The sequence below is a fragment of the Grus americana genome, chromosome 24 (genome assembly GCF_028858705.1).
Source record: "Grus americana isolate bGruAme1 chromosome 24, bGruAme1.mat, whole genome shotgun sequence".
NCBI lineage: Eukaryota > Metazoa > Chordata > Aves > Gruiformes > Gruidae > Grus > Grus americana.
The window spans coordinates 435,235-456,555 of NC_072875.1; the positions used below are offsets into that span (position 1 = coordinate 435,235).

Consider the following 21,321-nt stretch of genomic DNA (forward strand, 5'->3'; position numbering starts at 1 on the left):
TGCTACTGTGTCTCACATTATCAGGAATTAAAGCTCAGGAGCACCACACAAGTGGAATGGAAAGCAGGACAGCTCTGCTGCCAGGGAGGGTGGGCATTAATACCTGGCCTCCCAGTGCAGAGGAACTTGGGGAACATCAGTCTTTCCTACCAAATGCCAACAGGCCAAAATAATCTTATTAGCTAATCCGAATCATACAGGACACCATCCTCCTTCTCTCTAATTAATCTTACCTCGATACACTTCTTCAAAGCCAGGACACTGGACTTGGAAAGAGTCTGGAAGACAGGCTTGTGGAAACTCAAGACCAGATACATCACCAAGCATATAGGACCATACCTTGTTTGAAGCTATATTCAGGACCCTGCCGCTCTACAACACGTAGCTTTTTCCTCCTTGGAGTGAAGCGAGCATAAATCAGGAAGCCAGGAGACTGTCCGATAGTCTGAAGAATTTCTTGTTTTGATGAAGTTCAGCGCAAAGAGGGGAAGCGTGGGACAAAATCATTTTCTAGATGATACTTAACATACATATGCAGGACATTTACACTTCCTCTTTTGGTTTCTTTCTGAGGAAGATAGAGGCTTGGAAAAAAAAAAAAAGCCAAAACCAAAAGGGTGGGTGTGTCCAAGACATGCAGCCACGACTGCCTCTCATTCTGCAGCTGTATGCAATACATAGGTCAGTGGTAATGGAGTGCCTGAATCCATCCATCCATCCATCCATCCATCCATCCATCCATCCATATTATGTGTCTCTCTATGGCATCTTTGCAATAAATACCTCCCTGCTTTTAACTTAGGGAACATCAAGTACTGTGCCTTGAGAGAGGAAGGCTCCTGGGAGACCTGCTTCATGGCAGGCACAGCATGTGCATATTAGGTCTTGATGCTTTTTTTACTACTTTAATTATATTTTATTGCGCATGACAACATAATGACAATAACAATTAGCTGGAGGAAACCCTAAAAAAAAAATTAGGAACAAGAAGGAAACTTGTCCTCTGCTGCAGTAAATGGATGTAAAATTCAGCGGAGTGACAATGATTAACATTTGCCAAAAATGTACTCAATGTTGTCAAAAGAAGCATCATCAAACAAAACTATACCAATGACAAAAAGGAAGCATAAAACCCTCATGCCGCACGGTTCGACAGATTAACTCTTGCTCAAAATGGGCTGCATTCACATTTCAATGTTTAATGCAACAATTGAAAAGAAAAAGCACTAATAAACCAGTTCAGAATTAGACTCTGAAACCATAACTGCTTCTTTTTTCTGCAAGTGCTGGGGTTTTTTTTTGGTGGGAACTGATTGCATACTTATGTTAATATAGACACCTATTTATGATACTTCTTCTGCCTGGGCAGTTTTACAGTGTGAAATTCAGGGTCAGGATGGGGAAATCAATAAGCAATTACACTGTGCAGTCCCAATTAAAAGAGATAATTTTTTTTTTTTTTGGTAGCTATAAAGTCCTCGCTTATCCTGAATTTACAGATAGTGCCGTCATACAGATGTAGATGCTAGAAGTGGAAACTGCGTTTTAACCTCACCAGTCCGTGTCTCTAGGGCAAAGCACCAACGTCCCCAACACTATTTTTTACAGTCCAGAGCAGAGCTAAGCAGCTCGGGTAAGGAGGACCCCGAAGCGAAGAAGGTCGAGTTCTACGAAGTATAACTTCTTACTTTGCCTTAAAGTAAAGGATGGCACAAAAAGGACAGACCTTGGGGGTGCCTTACACGGGACAGGCTTAGAGAGAAAGGTTTCACTGAGGTTTTTTGCAAAGACCCAGTTTTCCAGCCTCGCACCCGAAGCTCGCTGAGGAGCTGTTGCCATCTGCTGGAAAATCCTGGTGTGGCACCTCCGTCCTTTTTGAAACAAACATATCGAAATGCGGAGCTTTGGGGTGCTCTGGTCGCTGCACTCTGACCACCTAAGGTAAGGGTTCAGCTGGGGCGGTCTGATCAGGTTTTGCACCGCTATGGGCTGAGGAAGGCAGGAAATCAGCAAAAGATGATTTTTTTTTTTTTTAACTCCCTGATGCCAGATTTATCACACTGCCTTGCCTCTTGTAGTTGGTATACTTCAAATTTTACATTCACTGTTTGTTCATACTTAATCATTTTTCTTTCAGGAAAATTTCCCCTGACAACATTTCAGATAGGATAATCAGCTATTAGCGCAACTTAGCTATGACTGCAATGGACCTCCTGCAGATCTCAGGAATAGATAGCTTCGTAAAATTGTGTGCTGAAAAGTCAGGCACGTCAGGCCATTAGCTGAGTTTCACTGATCTCCATCATAAAAATTAAATGGATCAAGAGTATTTTAACTTTTGTTACTTACAAGCAATCAATTTAAAACCAAAATTCACCAGTATTTTGGACTGCTATTTAAACTTACCATAAATTGCTATGCCAATGGCTGTTCTGGCAGAAAAAAAAGTCAGCTGCTTTTGGAAGGCAACAGCCAACCTTTACGCCTTGCGCAGCTGGAGAGGAAAGGCACAGGGGAAATGATTCCCAAGGCTAACAGAGAAGACAGCTCATCTCCCAAATGTGCATATGAATTTGTGACTTATGAAGAATGGATAGGACCTTGACCTTGTGTCAGGATTGGCGTAAGCCTGGCTCTGTTCTCAAGCTTTGCGTAACTTAAACCTTCCTGCCTTATTGATTTTTTTGTAGTGCCCTGCAATTCAATCTAAACTCACCTAAGCACTAACTTAGTTCAGCATCCTTCGATCCCGGGGAACTGCTCTGGCATGAGTTTCTTCTGAGCCAGCTGAGAACATGTGTGGGATTTTGTTATTTGCTGAGATTCTGCTTCTGAGGGAGTTGAAGATAGTAATGATACCCTGAATCAAATCCAGACACGTGTCTATCTCTCTGCCCATCCACTGAATTTTCTAGCCAGCTGCTGATGCTAACCAGCTTCAATGTGACATGGATGCAACCTGCTTCAGAAACTGATAAAACCAATCCAATGGCCACTGTTGGCTGGCTGGATGCAACTCTAATCTGAAAAAAAAAAAACCCCACATTAATTTATGCTCTGCTCCACATGGCTACTCAAAGCCTTTTACCATCTCCTACCTTGAAACAGGTACATGATTTGCTCCCCACAGACAGGCAGCTTGCTCTGCATCCAGTTCACTGGAAATGCTGGAAGTGCACACAGGGCTAGTCTACGCTTTTAAGTCACTTGGACACAAATGCAATACTTTGCTGACTTTGTTGAGACACAGATAGCCTAATCTATCAGGGCTTCTACTGTGACAGCTTATTACGGTTCCTAAACCTGGATAATCCGCATCGCAGTAAGCATTTTTATAGCACTAAGCTTTCTTTCCATATCAGCATAATTAAAGCAGCAACCTTTGTAAGGACGGACAAAGCTGCAGTGCATTCTGTCATGTGCCTTTCTTCTTGCTCTCTGCTAGAATCAATGTCCTCTGATAAGAGCGGGGATTAAAAAACAGGTATTTGTTATTAGGGTAAAACGTAAAGAGATGGAAAATAACATTATTTCTCATCACATTTGAGGATTATCTGTTACACTGAACAGATCTTGAACTTCTGACACCATACACAATTTAAACAACAACATAATAGGAGCATTCCTGAAAAGGTGTACTTTGTAACATTTGAGAAGCCACAGAAACCTACACTTTCTCTTTCCCATACGAAATTAACCACTGGCAAACGGTTCTTACTTTGCGAAAGCTCTTCCATACACCTTGATCCGTTCACTTCCTTCTTAAAGTCATTTTCTAAAGATCCCTTCTGTTGCCAACTTATCAGCCGCCAAACTGCCCCTGGAACTTGAGGGAAACAGGACAAAGCCAGCAAAAGCTAGCACCTTCTCGTACACGGATTTACTAGAGAACATCTTGAAGCTGACTTGGAAAGAGAAAAGTGCTGGTATATTGGCATAACCAAAAAAGAGTTGCTCCATGCTCAGAAATTGCTTATGCAACACAAAGGTAATGCTGACTGATTCTCTGTCCATCTCTGAAATTTGACTTCTTTGGAAATGGCAGCAGATGTGTCAGTTCACTTCCAGCCAAGCTATACAATGTCTGCAAGTATCAGGAACATACCCATGACTTCCAAGAAGCTTGAAACTTTCTCTCATCTTTTTTGTCCAAGAAACGGACCTGCTGACAGCGCTGGTATTAGTCTAACAGCAGACTCCAAAGAATTAAAATGCTATGCTTTTATATCAATCAGTGCTTGGACTCCTGTTGCAAGGGAATAAAGCCTTGAATATCATAAAATTGCAATTTCTTCAAATACAAATAAGGAGTTCAGCTAGAAAAAGAGGGCAGAAGACTGAAAGAGGAGGTTAATTTTATAAAGCTCTACTGCAGGGCCAGCAGAAGCAAAAGGCAGGCAGCAGGGAAGGAATGGCTTTAAAAGAAATAATGGGAAGATAAAAAAAATAAATTCATTGGGCGTAGGGGAGCAGATTTCACTCTTTACAGTCAAAGCGCATTTACCCACTGACTTAAGGCGAGATTCTGGCATGTTGTTCCTGAAGATGTGAAACTAGGAAGACGCTTGCAGCTTTAAAGCAAAGCTTCAGAATGCTTCTGTACTTTCTTCTCTGCTTCTGGACTACCTCAGAGGTTAAACAAACTCCCAGCAAAAATTATTGCAGTCCCCGAGACCCCTTCATCGTGCAACCGGGCTGCTTGTAGAGCGCGAAGAGGCCAGCATCTCTAGAGGGCTCAACGCCACGCAGCTGCTCCCCAGCGCTGGAGGATTTTGAGGTAGATTTAAGGGTTACATCCAAACAACTAAATTGACTGACCTGTTTACAGAAAACAGACTTTGGGCATGCTGGATCTCCGGCAAAATGCTGTGACCATAAGCAAGGCAAAGTAGCTGTTCTTTTCCCACACCACGCTACAGGTCTTTCCCGAGCGTGGCTCGGCTACACGCAGTTTCAGAGCTGCTGGTAGAGGCCGTGCAGGGCAGAGCCTTCCTCCCGCTCTGGGTCTGTACAGCGCCCGGTTCACAGAGATTCCTGTTGGTGCCTGGGTCTCTTACTGCAATTGCTGAAAGCATCACTGAAACAAACGTTTTCCTCTCCGCTTATTTTAGGAACGTCCTTTGAAGCAGAGCTTTTAAAACGGAGCGCACAACTTTCTACATCACTTGACAGAGCTGTTCTGCGTGTCGGTGCCTTTCCCAGTGCTAAGCTATTGCATCGAGGACAAAAGAAGCCCCTGTGCAAACAGACCTGAGCCCTGCACTACATCCTCCTGGCAGCTCACACCTCCCACAGCAGATTAAGTGGCACAGTCAGTCCTGCCCAGGGAGCTTCGGGGCATGGACAGAACATGATATACACAGCTCCCAGCAGCTGCACAGCCCTGCAGTTTCCCTCTGGCTCTGAATGAAAGCAGCCCCCGGTACATAAGCAATTAACACCACAGCAGGCACATGGAGAGGCAGACTAGCACCACTCAGACCCCAGATTAAATCTGCACCTTTGCACAGCGCTGACTTTGGCTCATCTCTACAGCTGGAAGTACCCACACACAAGGCAACATTAAATAATGCTAAAACATACTCTCTTCCTATCAGACTTTCCAATGAAGCCATTCCTAGCCAACAATGTTTAGTTTATGAACGAGAAGAGCTCATGGTTCGTGGTGTGGAAACACAGAAGAACCTTCTCCTCTAGCATATAGGGCATGGAAAACAAAGGAAACATTTTTGCTCTGTGAGTTGCCTGAGGATAGGCGCATGAAAGGCCCGGGATGAAACGCTATGGAAGAAATGCACCCTGTTCAGCCAGTCAGCAACGTGAAAGCACCTATTAGCAAACACCAAACTACTGTGTTTGCAAGAACTTTGCAAAGAAGAGTAACTTCTCTGCCTGTTACGTGTCAAAGAAGCAATAATGGTGAAAGCTGTACAAGTTGTTGGCTCAGTCCCTAAAAAGCACCCACCAACCATCACTTTGTTTGTTTGCACTGGCAATGCCGACTCATCCAGCAATACGCAATACAACTTAAGAACTGCATCCAAAGAAAGAAACCAAATTCTTCATATAATTAAATAATCTTTATTTTATAAAACATAATACAAAGAATCTACACCATTCATTGGTGGATTAGTTGCTATTACACAGTAATTCAAACACAAGTTATTATTTCACACTAGTTCTGCAGTTTCCTTCTACAATTTGCTCTAGCCACTATGGATGAGCCTGAGGACAGGTCCCACCATGTGCTCCACAGCTTAGAAGTTACACTTCTTTCTGGGTCTGTGATTCTATGCAGATGCCCACTACACAGACTACGAGGCCCTTCTCTGAGACATCGTTGCTAGCTCTACCTCATAAAGCCATTCCTAATTGCTCTTTTGTTTTCTCGTGCCCTTGTTTAACTTCTAAACATTGATCACAGTGCTCTACTTCTTCCAACCAAGTTTTCCCCCCACTTCAAAGGGGACCACTCAGCCATTAAGCGCATCATCTTTCAAAACATCTTCACACAAGGTGTTTCACAGATACCTGCAGTCACTGACACCCTTATTCACACTTGGGCAGGCATGGGCTGTACAGCCCCCACAGAAGGGCTGTAACCATGCATTAAGCTGCACACCAAACCTCATCAGAGTGCGAATCACCAGGACTGCTCAGGAAACGCTTCTTGGTGGGCAAGTCGACAGCTGCACTGAGGAATGAACAGGATGTTTTTAACCTACAGGACTTGCTGCTGAAAGCCCTTATTCCCTGGTCAGGCTGGTTGCTGAAACTCTTCAGGGTCCAGATTTACTGCAATCCTTACTAGGGAAAATCCACCCGACAACCTTTCTTCAACTTGGAAGTCCGCCTGAACAAGAAGCAGCATAGCTGATCTTTATGCACGTGCCTAGCTTACTCCTTTTGACTCCTACCTATAAGCACCACTGCAAAACACCTTGGACTCCTGCTTTTGTGAGGCAAGCCAGATGCTGGGAAGTGCCATATTCAGGTGACAACGTACTGATGATGGGTCATAGTGAAAAGGGCTTCACTCAAAGCAACAGCATTTTGCCTTTATACAGCACAGCTTGACACAGACCACCAAGCATTAATCAAAGGTGGCTTAGTGCTGACAAATTAAAACACCTCACGAGGTAGGTAATACTGTACCCCACTTAATAAAGTGGGTAAGCTGAGGCAAAAGGCCTCCCTGACACACCTCACAGCAGCAGCAGCAGCGCTGGGAAAGAACCAGCAAGCCCCAACTAGCCCTTCTTGTCTCCCTTCAAGGCTCAATAGTCACTGTGCTGTGCTAAATGAGTCAAGTTTCCTTTAAAGGACCAGCTCACCCATCGGTTGGCTCTGCTAATCTGAAGTGCTTTGGGCTCTTCAGGTCTTTGGCTGCGACGGGCAAGGCTCACAGCGGAACCGGCACCTGAGCTGCTCTGGAGGCCTGGTGCTGAGGCTCAAAATAAGTGATCGTAACACCGACAGCAATAACAAAGGAACAGCGCTTAAGAACATACAGCGCAATAAACACCAGAAGCTGCCAAGCAGGGGACAGTTTTTCCCTGCAAATAAGACCAGATAGGGAACGCTTCTTTTTTCTCCCAGTCAAGTTCACTTTTTTGCTTAAAAAAGGCAAGATCCTGTGCCTCTCGCTTCTTTCATTATTAGGCTGTAAAGTAAGTCTCTCTTACCCTATAAATGCTCACTTTTGTAAAGTGACCCAGATCCAATCAGGGAGACAGAAGTGAATTCAAAGCCCAGGGTCAAGGCATCAATTGAGATGAAGGAGAGCCAAGGTTAGGTCTCTGGCTTGAACAGGGCAGAGAACTGATCTGAAGCCGAGGAGCTCTTCCACCTTAGCCACCAAGTTTTGAAGATGCACGTTGTCCAGTCTTGAACCAGAAATCCCAATTTGGATCTGAGGAAACATTCTTGTTGAAACTGGTATCTATGGTCCTAGGGAAAAACATCGATGCTAGTTTCAAGTGTTTGTCAATCATTTTTCCACAGAGCTCCCAGACATTCACCTACAGTGCCCCACTATCCCCAAACACTGTGGCAGACTCCGGGTTCAGATACACTGATCTGAATCTGGGATGACACTTTCAAGTGCAAGAGAAATACACAGCCTTCACTACAAACCAGGTTCTGGCCCCTGTTCCCTTTAGATTGCCAAAACCGGTAAGTACAGATTGTTTGCAGATTGCTGCAGTAAACCACTCTGCATTTATCGTTCGTATTTGTAAAAGTTACTTACAGCTTAGAGAAGGTATTTGCCTGACAATCTCAAGGCATGCCGTTTGGTCTCAGGCTGGCTCCACACTACGCCTGCACTTGGGCCAATAAGCACAGCAGAGGGAATTTTGGCATTCTGCAGACAAATCAGGGCTTGGTCCATCAGCCAGAAAGCCACTTACTGGCAAGTCCTGATGGAGCTTCTCACAATGGAGTGTTGGTCACGCAAGGAGCTAAAAGCAGTATTTGGAGGGGGTGGGTGGAGTTTTAACAGTCAGGGATGAAGAAGATGGGAAAAAGTCAGAGAAGTGTTTCGCATCGAGGGCTGTGACTTTCAGTGTATTCACAGAGCACCTAGTCCTGCAAGGCGCCACTGCCGATTATAGCTTCCGGACACTAGTGAAAAATAAGTTATTATCGATATGTTATTAAATAAGTTATTTAAAGGAAACAGAAAGGGTAGGAAACAACAACCTACCTAAAATACTATTCTTTCTAGAGTCACACTCTAGCTCAACCACCAAAATCAGTTCTCCCAAAGGAAATACAGGGATAATGAAGAAAGTGCAGGTAACAACCATCATTTTGCATTTATATAGCACCTCTCAAGCAAAGATCTGAAAGTGCATACACAGATGGACCAGCTCCATCACCCCCAATTCACAGATGGGGAAATTAGGCACAGAGTTAGAGTTATATGACTTGCCCAAGGTCACATAACAAGTTGGTGGAAGAGCCAGGAATCCCAACTGACGAAACACTAGAACATGCTTCTTCCTAACAGTATGAAGAGTCACTCTAGCTGTCTAGACCATACAGGACACTGAACATGAAAACGTAGTGCTATTTTCTCCTCTCTTCCAAGATTCTGCCAGTGCTGAAGGAGTTAGCTACTAACATTACTATTTACACCTGTACTGCTGGACTAGTTATGTTTAGTCGGTAAAATTAGCCCTTCTTTCACTCATATCATTTAGCGTATGCTTCCGTACACACCGAGCCAGCCTCTGCCAGGCCAAACACTGCAGATCCAATGAATCCATGGCATAGCTCCATGGATTTCAGTGGAGTTATGCCAGGGATAAATTTGGCTCCAGAATTGCTAATGTGTGTTGGCTCCTCTCCCGACAGTGGCATTTCAGGCATGATCCCCTTCTTGCCAGACTGTAAACTCGAGGAAGTCTTTACTCAGCATCCAGTCAGTGGTTTTTCAGATGTCCATTAGTTTTCAAGTATAACTCATCGCTCCTCCGGCTCCTCCAAGCATGGTACTTCTTCATGCTCTTCCTCCTAGCGAAGCGACAGATGCTGACCATGAAAACCCAGGAGACAGCGTACATGATGACACCGCCCAGCTTAATGTACCACCTGGGTTTGGGAGAAGCAAGTTCACAGTACATCAGCCAGGCCCCCACTCCAATCCGCACCCCAGTGAAGAGGACCACGAAGAAGAAATCCACCACATCGCCTGTAAAACTGTGATAACATCCCATCTCCTTCAGGAACCAGCGGGCCTGCAGCAACGGGTTAGTGATCTCACTACCAAAGATGACGGCATTGACCTCCGCAGCTGACTCCCCAAGTGCCAATGATGCCGTGATGCCCAAGATGCTCACCAGGTGGTGGGCCAGCATCAGGGCACCCTCTGTCTGGAAGTACACACACCAACAAAGGTCGAAGAGAAAGTAGCCCAAGCTAAGGCACAGGACGTGTACCTGAAGAGTTGTGTTTGGCGATCCTGAAACATAAAGACACGAGACAGAGCTTTAAAGCATGGAGGCAACGAGCAGGCAGGACCCAAGACAAGGAAGGGGTATTCACCTTCAGCACCGGCAGGCTGGTATTAGCTTGTACTGATCACAGCTCAGCTGGAGAAGTCAGACAAGTCACAATAATAGAGTTGTTAGTCCAACAGCTGCGCACACGTAATGGCCACACAACGTGATCACACACTCTGCCAGATTGCAGCTGGGGAGGGCCATTACACTAGCAAAATACAGTACCAGTCTCTCCATTTCTCTAGCACTTTCCATCACAAAGCAGCTCAGATATCATTACAATCATCACTCCTCCAGTGGGCTGGATACTGAGGTGGCAGGAGAACCCCACTTTGTGCCATCACCCGTTGGGGGACTTGGGACCACAAATTTCCTTACTTACCTGGGTGACTCAAAGGCCAGGGACCATCAATAAAGCCAATGTACGCAGAGAGACACGTAGCAAGGATGCCATGGGTCAGCGTGACCAGCCTGCAGCTCCATTCGTAATTCCGGTGCTTGTAGCGATGGCAGGACCAAGCGTAGAGGGAGAGCCAGGCAAGCAGACTGCAGGCTACCCGCAGAGGCAGAGGGAACAGCATCCTGTCACACGAACAGAAAGACAAAATGCATCAGCTCTAGCCTTCGGCAGCGTTAGCCCAGTACAGCATTTCACTCGTAACCATCCCAGCACTGAGCGTATTGCGCTGTTTCCTGATCGTGTTGCTTGCCCCTGACAATTTTTTTTCTGCAGAGGAACGGGAGGAAGGCCCAGCTCAAAGAAGGGTATCCTTGAGAATTAGGGCAGCAGCACACAGGCACCCACCAGCGTCACCTCAGCTGTGGGAAGACACACTGAGAGCAATGACCTCGTAAGGCAGTGAGTTCCTAGCCTGGTTGAACAGGATACATACCGCGACTTGGAGATGCACCTCAGAGGACTTCCCCAACCAGTCTACGATGCAGGATCTGCTGGGATACGTTAGCGCTCATCTGCACTGTCTGACGAGTGCCACACATAACAATAAGGCTTTGATCAAGAGCTACTCCTGCCCCTTTGTTTTTCTTCCCTGCCCATATATCTACATTTGACTGGTCTGCTTGTGTTGCCCCACCTGACCTACTCATCCTGTCGTGCTGTTTGCTAGCTTGGTTCCTCCTCTCCTGAAACAAAAAAAAAACTAAGAAAACCCAAAAAACACACAGCCTCTCTTGATAATTCTTCCCAGTGCAGTGACACCAACTGCAAATAGCTCAAAAGAAACACAAAGGCATTGCCTTCTCCTCCTGCTATTAAATTTTAACCTTTAACACATTTCCAGGACAGTTTGGGAAAAAATGCTTTAAAATGCCCTTGTCTTCCCAAAGAAAACTTCCAGTGGAACAACGTGTAGTTCAAGTTTCTTCATGAGCATGTGACGACAAAGCTCAGATTAGAATAAAGCATCCCCCAGCAAACGGCTACCAGATAAAGCAACCCACCAGCTTCGGGAGCAGCCAAGTGCTTACACAGACAGTCCCTTTCCTACCCCTGGCTGCACTGCATGCGTGCCCCCCGCCCTGCCTCGCGCCTCCCCTGGGCAAGGCGCTGGACACCCCCTCCTCTGCCGTTTGAGAGGAGTGAGGCAAGGTGAAAACCAGCCAACTCTCCCAACAGCAGGCTTCATTTCATCTTTTCTGGCACCAAGACCTCCAAATCTTTTTGATGCAAAATGATCAGAATCTATGCCCATAAAGATTTTTTGAGCAGTATTTCTTTTATACATCTTCCCTCACTCACCGTGCAATACAGAATCTCTCAAACAAGCAAAGGACATACTGCCAGAACAAAATTACAGTGCATAAACATCTATGGAGGACACTGCTCTTGTTCTTAAAAGCCCCCTCAAATATGTAATACTCTAATATCTACATCTTGTTCATATTTATAATACCTTCCCATGAAATAAAAGATGTGTCTCATTACTCCTGAGCATTCAGAGAAGTGCATCGAAAGACGGTGAATCACACCCTGGCATACGCGAGTTTCCAGTTGCGTGACAGCAAAAGCGCCGCTGGTCCTGCCGGTACCTGCTGACCAGCGCGCTGGACGCACACCCAGCGCTGGGGAAACCAAAAGGACTGCTGCATGTGACGAGGAGTCAGAGCTGCAATGCCCAACCTTCCTGTTTGGCCTGTTGCAAGTACTACCAGGAATGACTTAGGAGGCTGGGTAAACAAAACCATTATGTTATAATGGACCTTGGGAACACAGGGACACGAAATGAGGATGTGATTAACCGCTCTGACTAGGCCTTTCCATTGACGTTCCTGGTACTTGAGGTGTGGAAGCGTTCAGAGTCAGGGCAGACAAGGCAGGAGGAATTCTGATGTGACAAAAGGGATCGGGCAGCTGGAGAAGGCTGGTAGAAGGAAGAGGAATGACCTCTGAAACATTTTGAGGTGTTTTCCACACCTACTTGTGAAAAAGATGTTTCTCCATCCCCTGGAAAGAAAGATGGGGGCTACCTTCCCATTGCACATCAAAGCTCAACATTCGTCATTAGCATATACAATATATATCGCACCTGTGAATTACACCTGTCCCCACACACTGGAAAGGGCAATATCCTTTGAAAACATCAGTAATTATCATCGTTTGTACCACCAGTAGCAATGGGGCCGTGAACAAAAGCAGCCTCTACAATAATTACATGTGCCTAAAATCCTAGTCCAGAACAGTACCGCTCTCCCCAAAAGAGCTTACAAACGAGATGGGCACCTCCAGCAAAACACCGTGACCTTTTTCCTTTTTTTTTTTTTTTTCCTTGTACAAATGAGAAAATGGAGGAGCCCAGAGAGCCCTACACACCGTGCCCCAAAACACGGACGCCGCCCGCCCAGCCGACCCGAGCCCGCCCGCAGCCAGCAGCCCCCCTCCCCGGGATGCAGCCGCCCTCTCCCTGCCGCCGCCCGCGCACCTGCCCCGGGGCCTCCCGCCCCGCTCGCCCCACCTGCCCGCGGGCCCGCCGACGAACGAGCACCGCTCCCTCCGCGCCTCCCGGCCCCGCTCTTCGCCAGCGGCCTCCGCAGCTTTGCGGGGACCGGCCGGCCGGCCAGCGGGGCCGGGAGTGCGGGGCTGCCGGGGCCGGGCCCCCGCACGCCGCCGCCCTCGGGGAAGGTGCCCGCCCCGCAGCTGCAGCCCGCAAGCCGCAGGGGAAGCCAGCTCAGCTCAGCTCAGCTCGGCCGCCCCGGCCCCGCACACCCACCTGGAGGGACGCGGCTGCTGGGGCCGGCCCGGCGCCGCGCCTCCGCCGCCCACCACCCCCCCCCCCCCCCCCGGCGCCCGGGAAGAGGAAGCGGCGGCGGCCGGGCGGCGGCCGAGGGGCACCTGCTGGCGGGGAGGAGGGACGGCAGGGGCCGCGGGAAGCGGAGGGAAGGGGCCCCGGCGCTCCCGGCCGGCCCCGCACAGAGGGCTCGGGCGCACCGCCCGGCTCTGCCGCTTCCCACAGCCGCTCCGCTCCCGCCTCGCCCCGCAGCGCATCCCTCCCAGCCCCAGCCAGAGGCCGGTGGCCTTCGGGGCCGGCCCCGACTGCTCCAGCTCGCAGGTTTGCAGGCCTCTGGCAGGCAGGGAGGACCTCGGTTCAACACCCAACTGGTTGTTGCTCACGGAACAAGAGACAGGTCGCGTTCCCACTGGGCGCACACACGCAGCATCATTCACCCTGCGGGCGCGGGAAATTAGTCCCACCACCCGCTTCAATCATCTCCAGTCCCAGAGATAAGAGGCATGACCGCACGGCTGCAGCTTTATTCACACCCAGGCAGCACCTGATGTGAACTGACTCTCCTACAGAACTTGCAAAACTGCGTCAGCATAGCATTGGCTTCGAGGTAACATACCCCGCGGGGTTTATCATCCAGGCACAGCACAGAGCGGGCAGCTTCAGCAGGCTGGGAAAACGCACAGCCGTGCCCTACACATACCCTCTCATGCGATGCTTATGCAGCAGTTACAAAGCCCAGCAATTTCTTCTCACTACAAGCATTCAGTGCTAAACCACCTATTTTCTCTCCCGCCTTCGTCTATATCCGCAGAGGAGCAAAATCCAGGGCTTATGGAGGACACCTAAAGTAGTTTACAAAAACATTCTGCCAACCAACACGCTCCTCTTGTAGGCTGCAATCAAAACAACCTCTCACACCCAGAAATAGGTTGGTTTTCTTTCCATCATCCTGTCAAGTTTTACCTTTTGAAATACAGATGATGGGAGTGGCTGTCCTGCCTCTTACAGCACTTGTAACAAGCCTGTTTTCAACCGGGTATCTTTCCAGCTTACTTCTCCAGTTCAGGCCAGGCACTGGTTCCTATTGTTACAAGATGCTCATTCTTCAGCTATTTCTGCACAACATCTTCACTAGCATTAATAGTGCATTTGCTTCTCTGACAAATCCTAGGTCTCATTTTGCTTTCCTCTACCTTTGCCGGACCAGGCACCACCTCCAAGAGCCCCTATAACAAATGAGATGGAGCTATTCTAATATTTAGCTTAGGATAAAGCTAAATGACAGATGGACAACTGTAGGGCTGATGTTGACTCGTAGCACAGAAACTGAGCAGCCAGGAAGAACAACAGAGATGGTCACAGAAGAGCCCTCTGAAAGTCCTAACAAGACAAGGACCATTTAATGCCTGAGGTAGAATATAGAGGAGGAGTTGCGGGGTTTTTTTATGTTCTAGATCGTACAATGTGCAAAATCTGCATTTAGTGAGACACAAGGTGGCAAGTCAAATCATCTCGCCGTGGATTGTACCAGAAGTTAGGTGCGGCTTATACACTAATTTTCTTGTTTGCTTTGTGCAGAGTCAGCCATTTAAATAGACAGGCCGAGTTGCACGGGCTCATTCTGCCTGCAGATGAATAGCATTCAGCAAAACAGCTCAGGACAGGGACCTCTGCTAACAGTTATTTGCACCCTGCTACCCATTTTAGCACAGCCACATCCTCCCTCAGCAGTACATTCTTTCCTCTTGTCTTCTTTCTGTACCCGTTCTAACAAGAGCTTACAACGCTGAAGGTCCGCAGAACATACCAGCTTGCCAACACTGGGAAACTTCTTGTCCACCAATAAACTGGAAATGTACAAGAATTAGAAACACCCAAGAGTCCAACAGCCTTCCTCAGTGACGGGCCAAGACTGATGCTCACTTTCTGTGACCGTAAAAGCCCTCAAGCATATTTGACAGATAAAAATCAGGCACCTGTATTGAAAAAATTACATTATTTGAAGTGTTAGCAAATAAGAAATCCAATGGGATACAAGGGTGGAGCCAGATGATTTTCTAGCATCACATCAGAGGGTTTAACACCAACACTATGCTTAGATGAGATGTGGTGGATGACCACCTGAGGGCACTCATTTTGCTCCAAATCTCAGAGTAACCACCATCAGTTCTGTTTCGCGTGCAGGCGAGCTGGGTGCACTGGGTTACTGTCCTTCAGCTGAAGGAAGGGTTCTTCAGTTCCCTGATACTGACTGTGACTCATTGGCAAGGCAGGTTATGGGGACATTAGTCACTAATCTGAGCTTCAGCTGACCTTCATCTGTCCTTCACACCTCAAGCCTGAGCTCTAGAGCATGTGGCTCGGTGTGCACTTGTTTCCCCCCCAGCAGACTCCTTCCTCAGCTGCATGAAGGGCATGAGCCAGCACTTTGCCAGCGATTACTAGCCTTAGCATGCTCAGGCTACCCTCAAGCCTGTTCTCCTCAGCACTAACTTCCGTTGCCTCCTTAAGACCCGGAACAAAAGAATAGTACAGCAATCATTTCTTTTTAAAAAGAGAATATAACTTTATTAGAAGTCTCATCACTCGGCAGTTCTCAGAAGAGCACAGTGACTCCGGCAAGAGTTCATAGCTCACAAGGCCAGGCTCCCAGAGCCGTGCTGGCAAGGTATCAGGAGTGTAAGGCTCCGTTTTTCTAAACGTATCAGCCTGCTAACTTGCCTCGGATTCACAGCTGCAATGCATTCAGAGGGCATGCCAAAAGTTAGGTTATTTCATGTCGGTTTTTTAATCTCTCTAGACACCTTTTCCTAAGCCCAGCCAAGGCAGATATCTGCCCTGAACGGTGCCAAAGTTAGTGAGATAAGAGGCATGGGGGAGCTAGTAAGGCTGCATCCTCACAGCAGCTGTATTCCCACTGCTCCCCTCCTTCACCTCCGCAGCAGGGGTGACACCTCACCCGAGCAAGAGCCACACAGGCCGTTCCAGGGGCTCCTCAGCTCCATGAAGAAGCTCCTCTGCATAAAGCAGGAAGGAAAGGCAAGCAGCCTTGCTAAGCCTGAGGGCAACACAAGGCTGCTTGTTTCTCAGCTGTAAGAGAGGCTTTCATGGAAGGGTACATCTGAACTGCAGCCTTAAACAGAGGGAAATTCACATTAAAACCCCAGGAGAAATGTCAGAACACAATTCTGAGAGGTAAAGAAAACAAGAGAACTGGTCCATACTCTGACACCTGCTGGAATGGAGCAGATGTTACACTGAGATCTGCCTAAACGTTACTGTCACCCCTGCAAATATAGTCATTTCTTAGACTCATTAGCTGTGCATTCAGCTTAAAGTGTAAATGACCCAACCCCTGAACAGAAAGAGCATCCAGAGAGGGCTCTTTTCTATCATCCCTCATCCACAAAATGCTCGATTTTTTTTTTTAAAGCAATCCAGGGCTAGCTGAACACCTGCTTATGGAGTTTATTGGCACAAGTCTAATTCCTGACTGTTGTTTGCAAGGGCCTGACTCAATCCCAGTGACATCACCCTGCTCTAAGATCAGTATCTGCTTGAATGCAAATATTTAAAAAAAAGAAATGTATCATTAAAAACAATGAGGTAAAACACTGCCTCACCTCAAGTGCCATCACTTCGCACACTCAAAGGACAACTCCACCATACCCCTGCAAGCACTTGAATCTTGTTCAGAGACTTTCATCCAAGTACTTAGTCAGGCGTGCTGTCCAACTCCAGGATTAAGAGAGAGCGAGGCTCAGCAAATCTTTGTGCGGTCGCACCCCTACCCAGTCCCACTGGCAGGAAGATGCGATTTTTCAGATTTGATTTTCTGGCTCTACACTGTAAGATAATTCTACCTCCAAAATGATTACGGAACATACAGACAGTGCAATTATTTGGTTGCAGATTGAACAGGTCTGGCATTATCACCCTCCTTGAGACTGTACCATTGATGGAGAAGTCAGCTCAGTAGAGAACATGTCAGGTTCCTCAGATTTCCACTTAAACCCCTCTTCTGACAGTTTTCCCCTGTTCCTAGCACTGATTCATCTCCTCCAGGGGTAGCAGACCACTGCCAGCGCCAGAAAGTCAATTCCACATTGCTTTTAGAAGTTCTTTTCACAGGAATAGGCTTCAGTAGCCAGGACCCTAACCCAAGGGATTTTCATCCACAACCTGTTAATGAGCTGTCGAGTGCCCGTTAGTTTTCACAGGTGCATTCATATTCCTCAGGCTTGTCCAGGAATGATATTTTTTCAACATTTTCCTCTTAGCAAAGCGGCAGATTTCAACCATGAACCCCAAAGACACAGTGTACATGGCCAGGCCTCCAGCCTTGAGGAGCCAGCTGGGATCGGGGGATGTCACCATTGCATACATGATCAAAGCTCCTCCTCCGATTCGCAGCACCAGGAAGAGGAACACAAAGAAGAAATCCACAACCTCTCCCAGGAAAGTGTGGTAACATCCCATTTCCCGCAGAAACCAGCGGGTCTGGAGCAGTGGGTTGGTGATCTCACTAACAAATACAACAGCATTGACTTCTGTAGCAGACTTCCCGAGTCCTAGCACCACGATCATGCCACAGATGCTCAGCGTGTGATGGAACAGCATTAGGTACCCCTCTGTCTGGAAATATAGGCACCAGCCCAGGTCAAAGATAAAGTAACCCAAGGTCAGGGACAGCACGTGGATCTGAAGAGACGTGTTTGGTGAACCTGAAATGAGAGATGTACGTAAGCCTGGGATCTTACTTAAGACATTCTTCTACAATACAGAGCAATACGAGTTGTGAGTTATGCCTCTTTCCTCCTTAGTTTCCAGCCTTATCCTAGGGGCCAAATGCCAGGCTGGAAGCTTGGATGTCTGGTTCTGCTCTCCCTTCACACTTCAGCCTGCCTAGCAGATCCAGGCAGCCCAGCCCATCCTGCCACACTTTTGTTCCTCTTTTTCTCTCCACCCTTTTAGAAAGCAGGTATGGAAAGCCTAACCCCCATCAGCAGAACTATTTGAGATTTAATGATAGAAAACAGCAAACAAAACCCCATAACCAAATGCCAGAAGCTACTACACCCTTAAAGATGCGAGCAGCACTTAGTCTATTCTCAACACATTGCTACACCTGATGCTGCAATAAACTCAAGCTGCCGACCTGAAAACTTTCAATGTGTACATGGATAAAACAAAACGAAAAAAATATTAACAGTAGGAAGTGGTAAGGACTGGAGAAGAAGCAGAGGAGTTAAACAAAATCCTACCCCAAAAACATACACATAGGAGAAAATCCTACCCCAAAAACATACACATAGGAGACCAGACAGCAAAAGCAATCAGCCCCCCACTCCACCTGCAACAGAACCACAGACCTCCACGCTGCATGACAAGGACATGCATCAGGCTGAGACTCCAAACATACCTGCATGGGTCAGAGGCCAGGGGCCATCCAAGAGAGCAACGTAACCCGAGAGGCAGGTGACAATCACTCCATGCAGCAGGGTGACCAAGCGACAGCTCCACTCATAGGAGCAGCACTTGTTCCAGTAGCGGAAGCAGATGTACAGAAACAGCCAGGCAACAAAGCTGCAGGTCACCTCAAGAACGATGGAAACCATCCTGCTGAACACAGAGTGAGGACGCTGTGAGCGCTACGGCCCTGTAGCAAGGTGTGTCCATCAGACCATCTGCCTCCGTATCCACCCCAGCCAATTCACAGAAACCCCGGGGGGGGGGGAAAAAAACACAACAACCACCACCAACCAAACCCAAAACACCAAAGCACACACGAGCAAAACAAACCAACCAAACATAACAACGCCACCGAAACGTGCCTTGCGCCCTTCCCGTGAGCGCGAGGCCCTCTTTAGCACCGTGTCCCTGCAAGCCCCTCCTCGTTACCACGGCCCTACCGTGCTTGGGGGGGAGCAAGATCCCAGCACCGCCCGAGCCAAGGCGGATCAGCCCTGCCCGACCGCCTCTCGCCCCCCGGGACAGCCGGACCCCCTACCCCAGCACGGCGCGGGGCCGGGGGCAGAACAGGCGCCACCGGAGCGGCGCTTGCCCCGGGGCTACCCGGCAGCGCGGGGCCCCCTGCCCGCTCCTTACCCCGGGCTCGCTGCCGCTGCCTGCCCCTCTGCAGGCTCCGGGACTGCCCGGGAAGGGAGGCGGTGCCGCCGCGCACCAAGAGGCTTTTATCTTCCCGTCCCCTCCCCGCCCTCGGCCGGGGCAGCTCCTGCCGGGGAGGGTCTTCCCCCCGCCCCCAAATCTCCGCGCCCCCGGAGGATGCTCCTCCTGCCCGCTCCGCTCCCCAGCCCCGTTCGCTCTGCCCTGCTTAGCGACCCCGCAGGCGAACAGGGATCCGAGCAGCACCGCTGCGTGCCCGGGGCAGGGCCAGGGCCGTGCTGCCTGGGGACAGTGCAGGGAAGGGCAGACTGGGTAGGAGAAATAAAGACAGGCGTTTGGAGGGTGTCGGCCGGGCTCGTACCTCCATCCGGCCTCAGCCCTCCCGGCTGTAAGAGGCACATAGGGTCCCCAGACTTTAATTTGGCTGATTGTTTTTCTCTCTGATGAAGGAGAATAAAGTGGAGAATAAAGCTGGATCAGGCAAGAGGGGAAGCGCTTTTGTCCTTTTGGTGGTGCTGCTGTTTATTTATTTTTTTTTTTTTTTAAAAAAACAGTGTCCCGGAGTCCTCTTTCTAGTTTTGTACTCGGTTTTGAAAGCAGAGGCTGGGCGGGTGGGCTTACAGTGCCCACCTTTGTGTTGTCCTGTGCTGACTGCAAGGAGGGGAGGCTGAGACAGGAGTCAGCGAGTTTGGGACTGCTTGGGTCCGGAGCTGGGGAGTGGTGCGGAACGCACAGGGAGATGTGACACAGAACACGCAGAACAGGATGAGTGGGCGAGGAGCTGAGCTGGGCCAAGCACCAGGGCTGGGCAGAAGCAGGAGTGAGTAACCAGGAAAAGGCTGTGCGTCCTCCAAGCCCTGACAGTGAACTTGGTGTTGGTACCATGTAATTTCTGTTTATTCAATTTGCTTTGAAAACTGCCTGAAAGGAGGTTGTGTGTCCCAAACAACCCAAACCTTCCCTACGGCCAAAGACATCTGTGCTGGGAGTGAAAGCGATCACTGGGAGCACAAGAGAGGCCATCTATGGTCACTTAGGTCTGGTGTGCGTGCTGCACTCCATAGGATGTTTCTCTGTGTTATAAAAGCTCTGGTAATTCGTTCAAATATGCTTCCAGTCGGATTGTAAATTATAGGTTGCTCTTATATTTGAGCTAAAACTCCCTGATTTTTTCTCTCCTTTGCCAGCATTTTGGCGCTCGCTCTGAAGCAAGCCCACAGGCTGTGCAGGCAGGGACCCCCGGCACAGAGAAAGGGGGTCCCACTGCAGCTCAGGCACTAGTCCCTGCTGGCACCCATAAAGGTGAGCCTGAATTTAAACTCAGCTATTGAAGGCATTGCATTGGAGTGTTAGGATCTCTGCTAATTCTGCTAGGACTCTAAGTTCCAAGGCTGCGAGCATCGGGAATGATGAGGGGGCTTGATGGGATCATTTGGACACTTAGAAATGCTCGAAGTCTCCCTTCAGGCCACGGGGAAGACTGGGAAGGGCAAGGAACAGAGCCCTGTTCTCTCAGCTTGCACTCTCCTCACAGGTAGAAAACAGAGGAGAAAAGAAAGAGTAACCAACAATAAAAGCAATTAAACACCCACAGCAAATTGTTCATTTTCCAGCCTTTCCCAGTCTTGCTTGAACTTGGGCACTGCTAAACATCCTGGATGGATCAGGTACCCCACCTCCTACCTGGTCCGCACACTGGCTTAGAGCTCTGCAGTTGCTACAGTCCCCCCTGATGTCAGTCGTGAATAGGAGTGCCTCTCCCACAAGCACTCCGGCACCTGTCAGCAGAGAGGAAAGTCAGGAGCATTTGTCTATTTTATATTTTGAGGTTGCCAGTTCAGTTGTCTCTGGCTGAGACAGGAACTAGAGAGAGAGAGAGAGGTCTACCTACAGACAGACAATAACTTCCCAAAGCACGCCTTGATTTGATTTTGGAGCTGAGT

At 48.5% G+C, this 21,321-nt stretch overlaps 3 protein-coding genes across 12 annotated transcripts in view; all 3 read right to left on the reverse strand.

The window, feature by feature from the left end:
• The window catches only part of ARHGEF12 (Rho guanine nucleotide exchange factor 12), an 83,166-nt gene extending 82,805 nt beyond the window's left edge, over window positions 1-361 (reverse strand). The window contains exon 1 of the mRNA XM_054803338.1: window positions 340-361. The gene's annotated coding sequence lies outside the window, so the exon portion shown is untranslated. The remainder of the gene's footprint in view (window positions 1-339) is intronic.
• Window positions 362-2,359: 1,998 nt separating this feature from the next.
• Window positions 2,360-17,001, reverse strand: LOC129196221 (TLC domain-containing protein 5-like). Of its 8 annotated transcripts, none has more exons than XR_008574100.1 (4): window positions 13,235-13,304; window positions 10,390-10,589; window positions 9,226-9,967; window positions 2,360-7,950 (listed from the first exon to the last, which is right to left on the reverse strand). XR_008574100.1 is itself a non-coding variant. In XM_054803344.1 (4 exons), exons 3-4 carry the CDS (start codon window positions 10,586-10,588, stop codon window positions 9,429-9,431), a joined length of 738 nt encoding a protein of 245 aa, XP_054659319.1. In that variant the 5' UTR covers window position 10,589; window positions 10,901-11,150; window positions 11,921-11,936; the 3' UTR covers window positions 8,653-9,428. The 8 variants fall into 8 exon arrangements, 6 of the variants coding, with proteins under 6 accessions (XP_054659319.1, XP_054659317.1, XP_054659316.1 ...); XR_008574099.1 differs by having other exon boundaries at window positions 2,360-8,625; XM_054803344.1 differs by lacking the exons at window positions 2,360-7,950; window positions 13,235-13,304 and adding exons at window positions 10,901-11,150; window positions 11,921-11,936 and having other exon boundaries at window positions 8,653-9,967.
• LOC129196223 (TLC domain-containing protein 5-like) lies at window positions 15,804-19,395 on the reverse strand. Of its 3 annotated transcripts, none has more exons than XM_054803350.1 (3): window positions 19,361-19,395; window positions 18,675-18,871; window positions 15,804-17,976 (listed from the first exon to the last, which is right to left on the reverse strand). In XM_054803350.1, exons 2-3 carry the CDS (start codon window positions 18,868-18,870, stop codon window positions 17,438-17,440), a joined length of 735 nt encoding a protein of 244 aa, XP_054659325.1. In that variant the 5' UTR covers window position 18,871; window positions 19,361-19,395; the 3' UTR covers window positions 15,804-17,437. The 3 variants fall into 3 exon arrangements, with proteins under 3 accessions (XP_054659325.1, XP_054659324.1, XP_054659323.1); XM_054803349.1 differs by having other exon boundaries at window positions 17,438-17,976; window positions 18,675-18,874; window positions 19,361-19,393; XM_054803348.1 differs by lacking the exon at window positions 19,361-19,395 and adding an exon at window positions 19,059-19,077 and having other exon boundaries at window positions 17,438-17,976; window positions 18,675-18,874.
• Window positions 19,396-21,321: the final 1,926 nt, after the last annotated feature.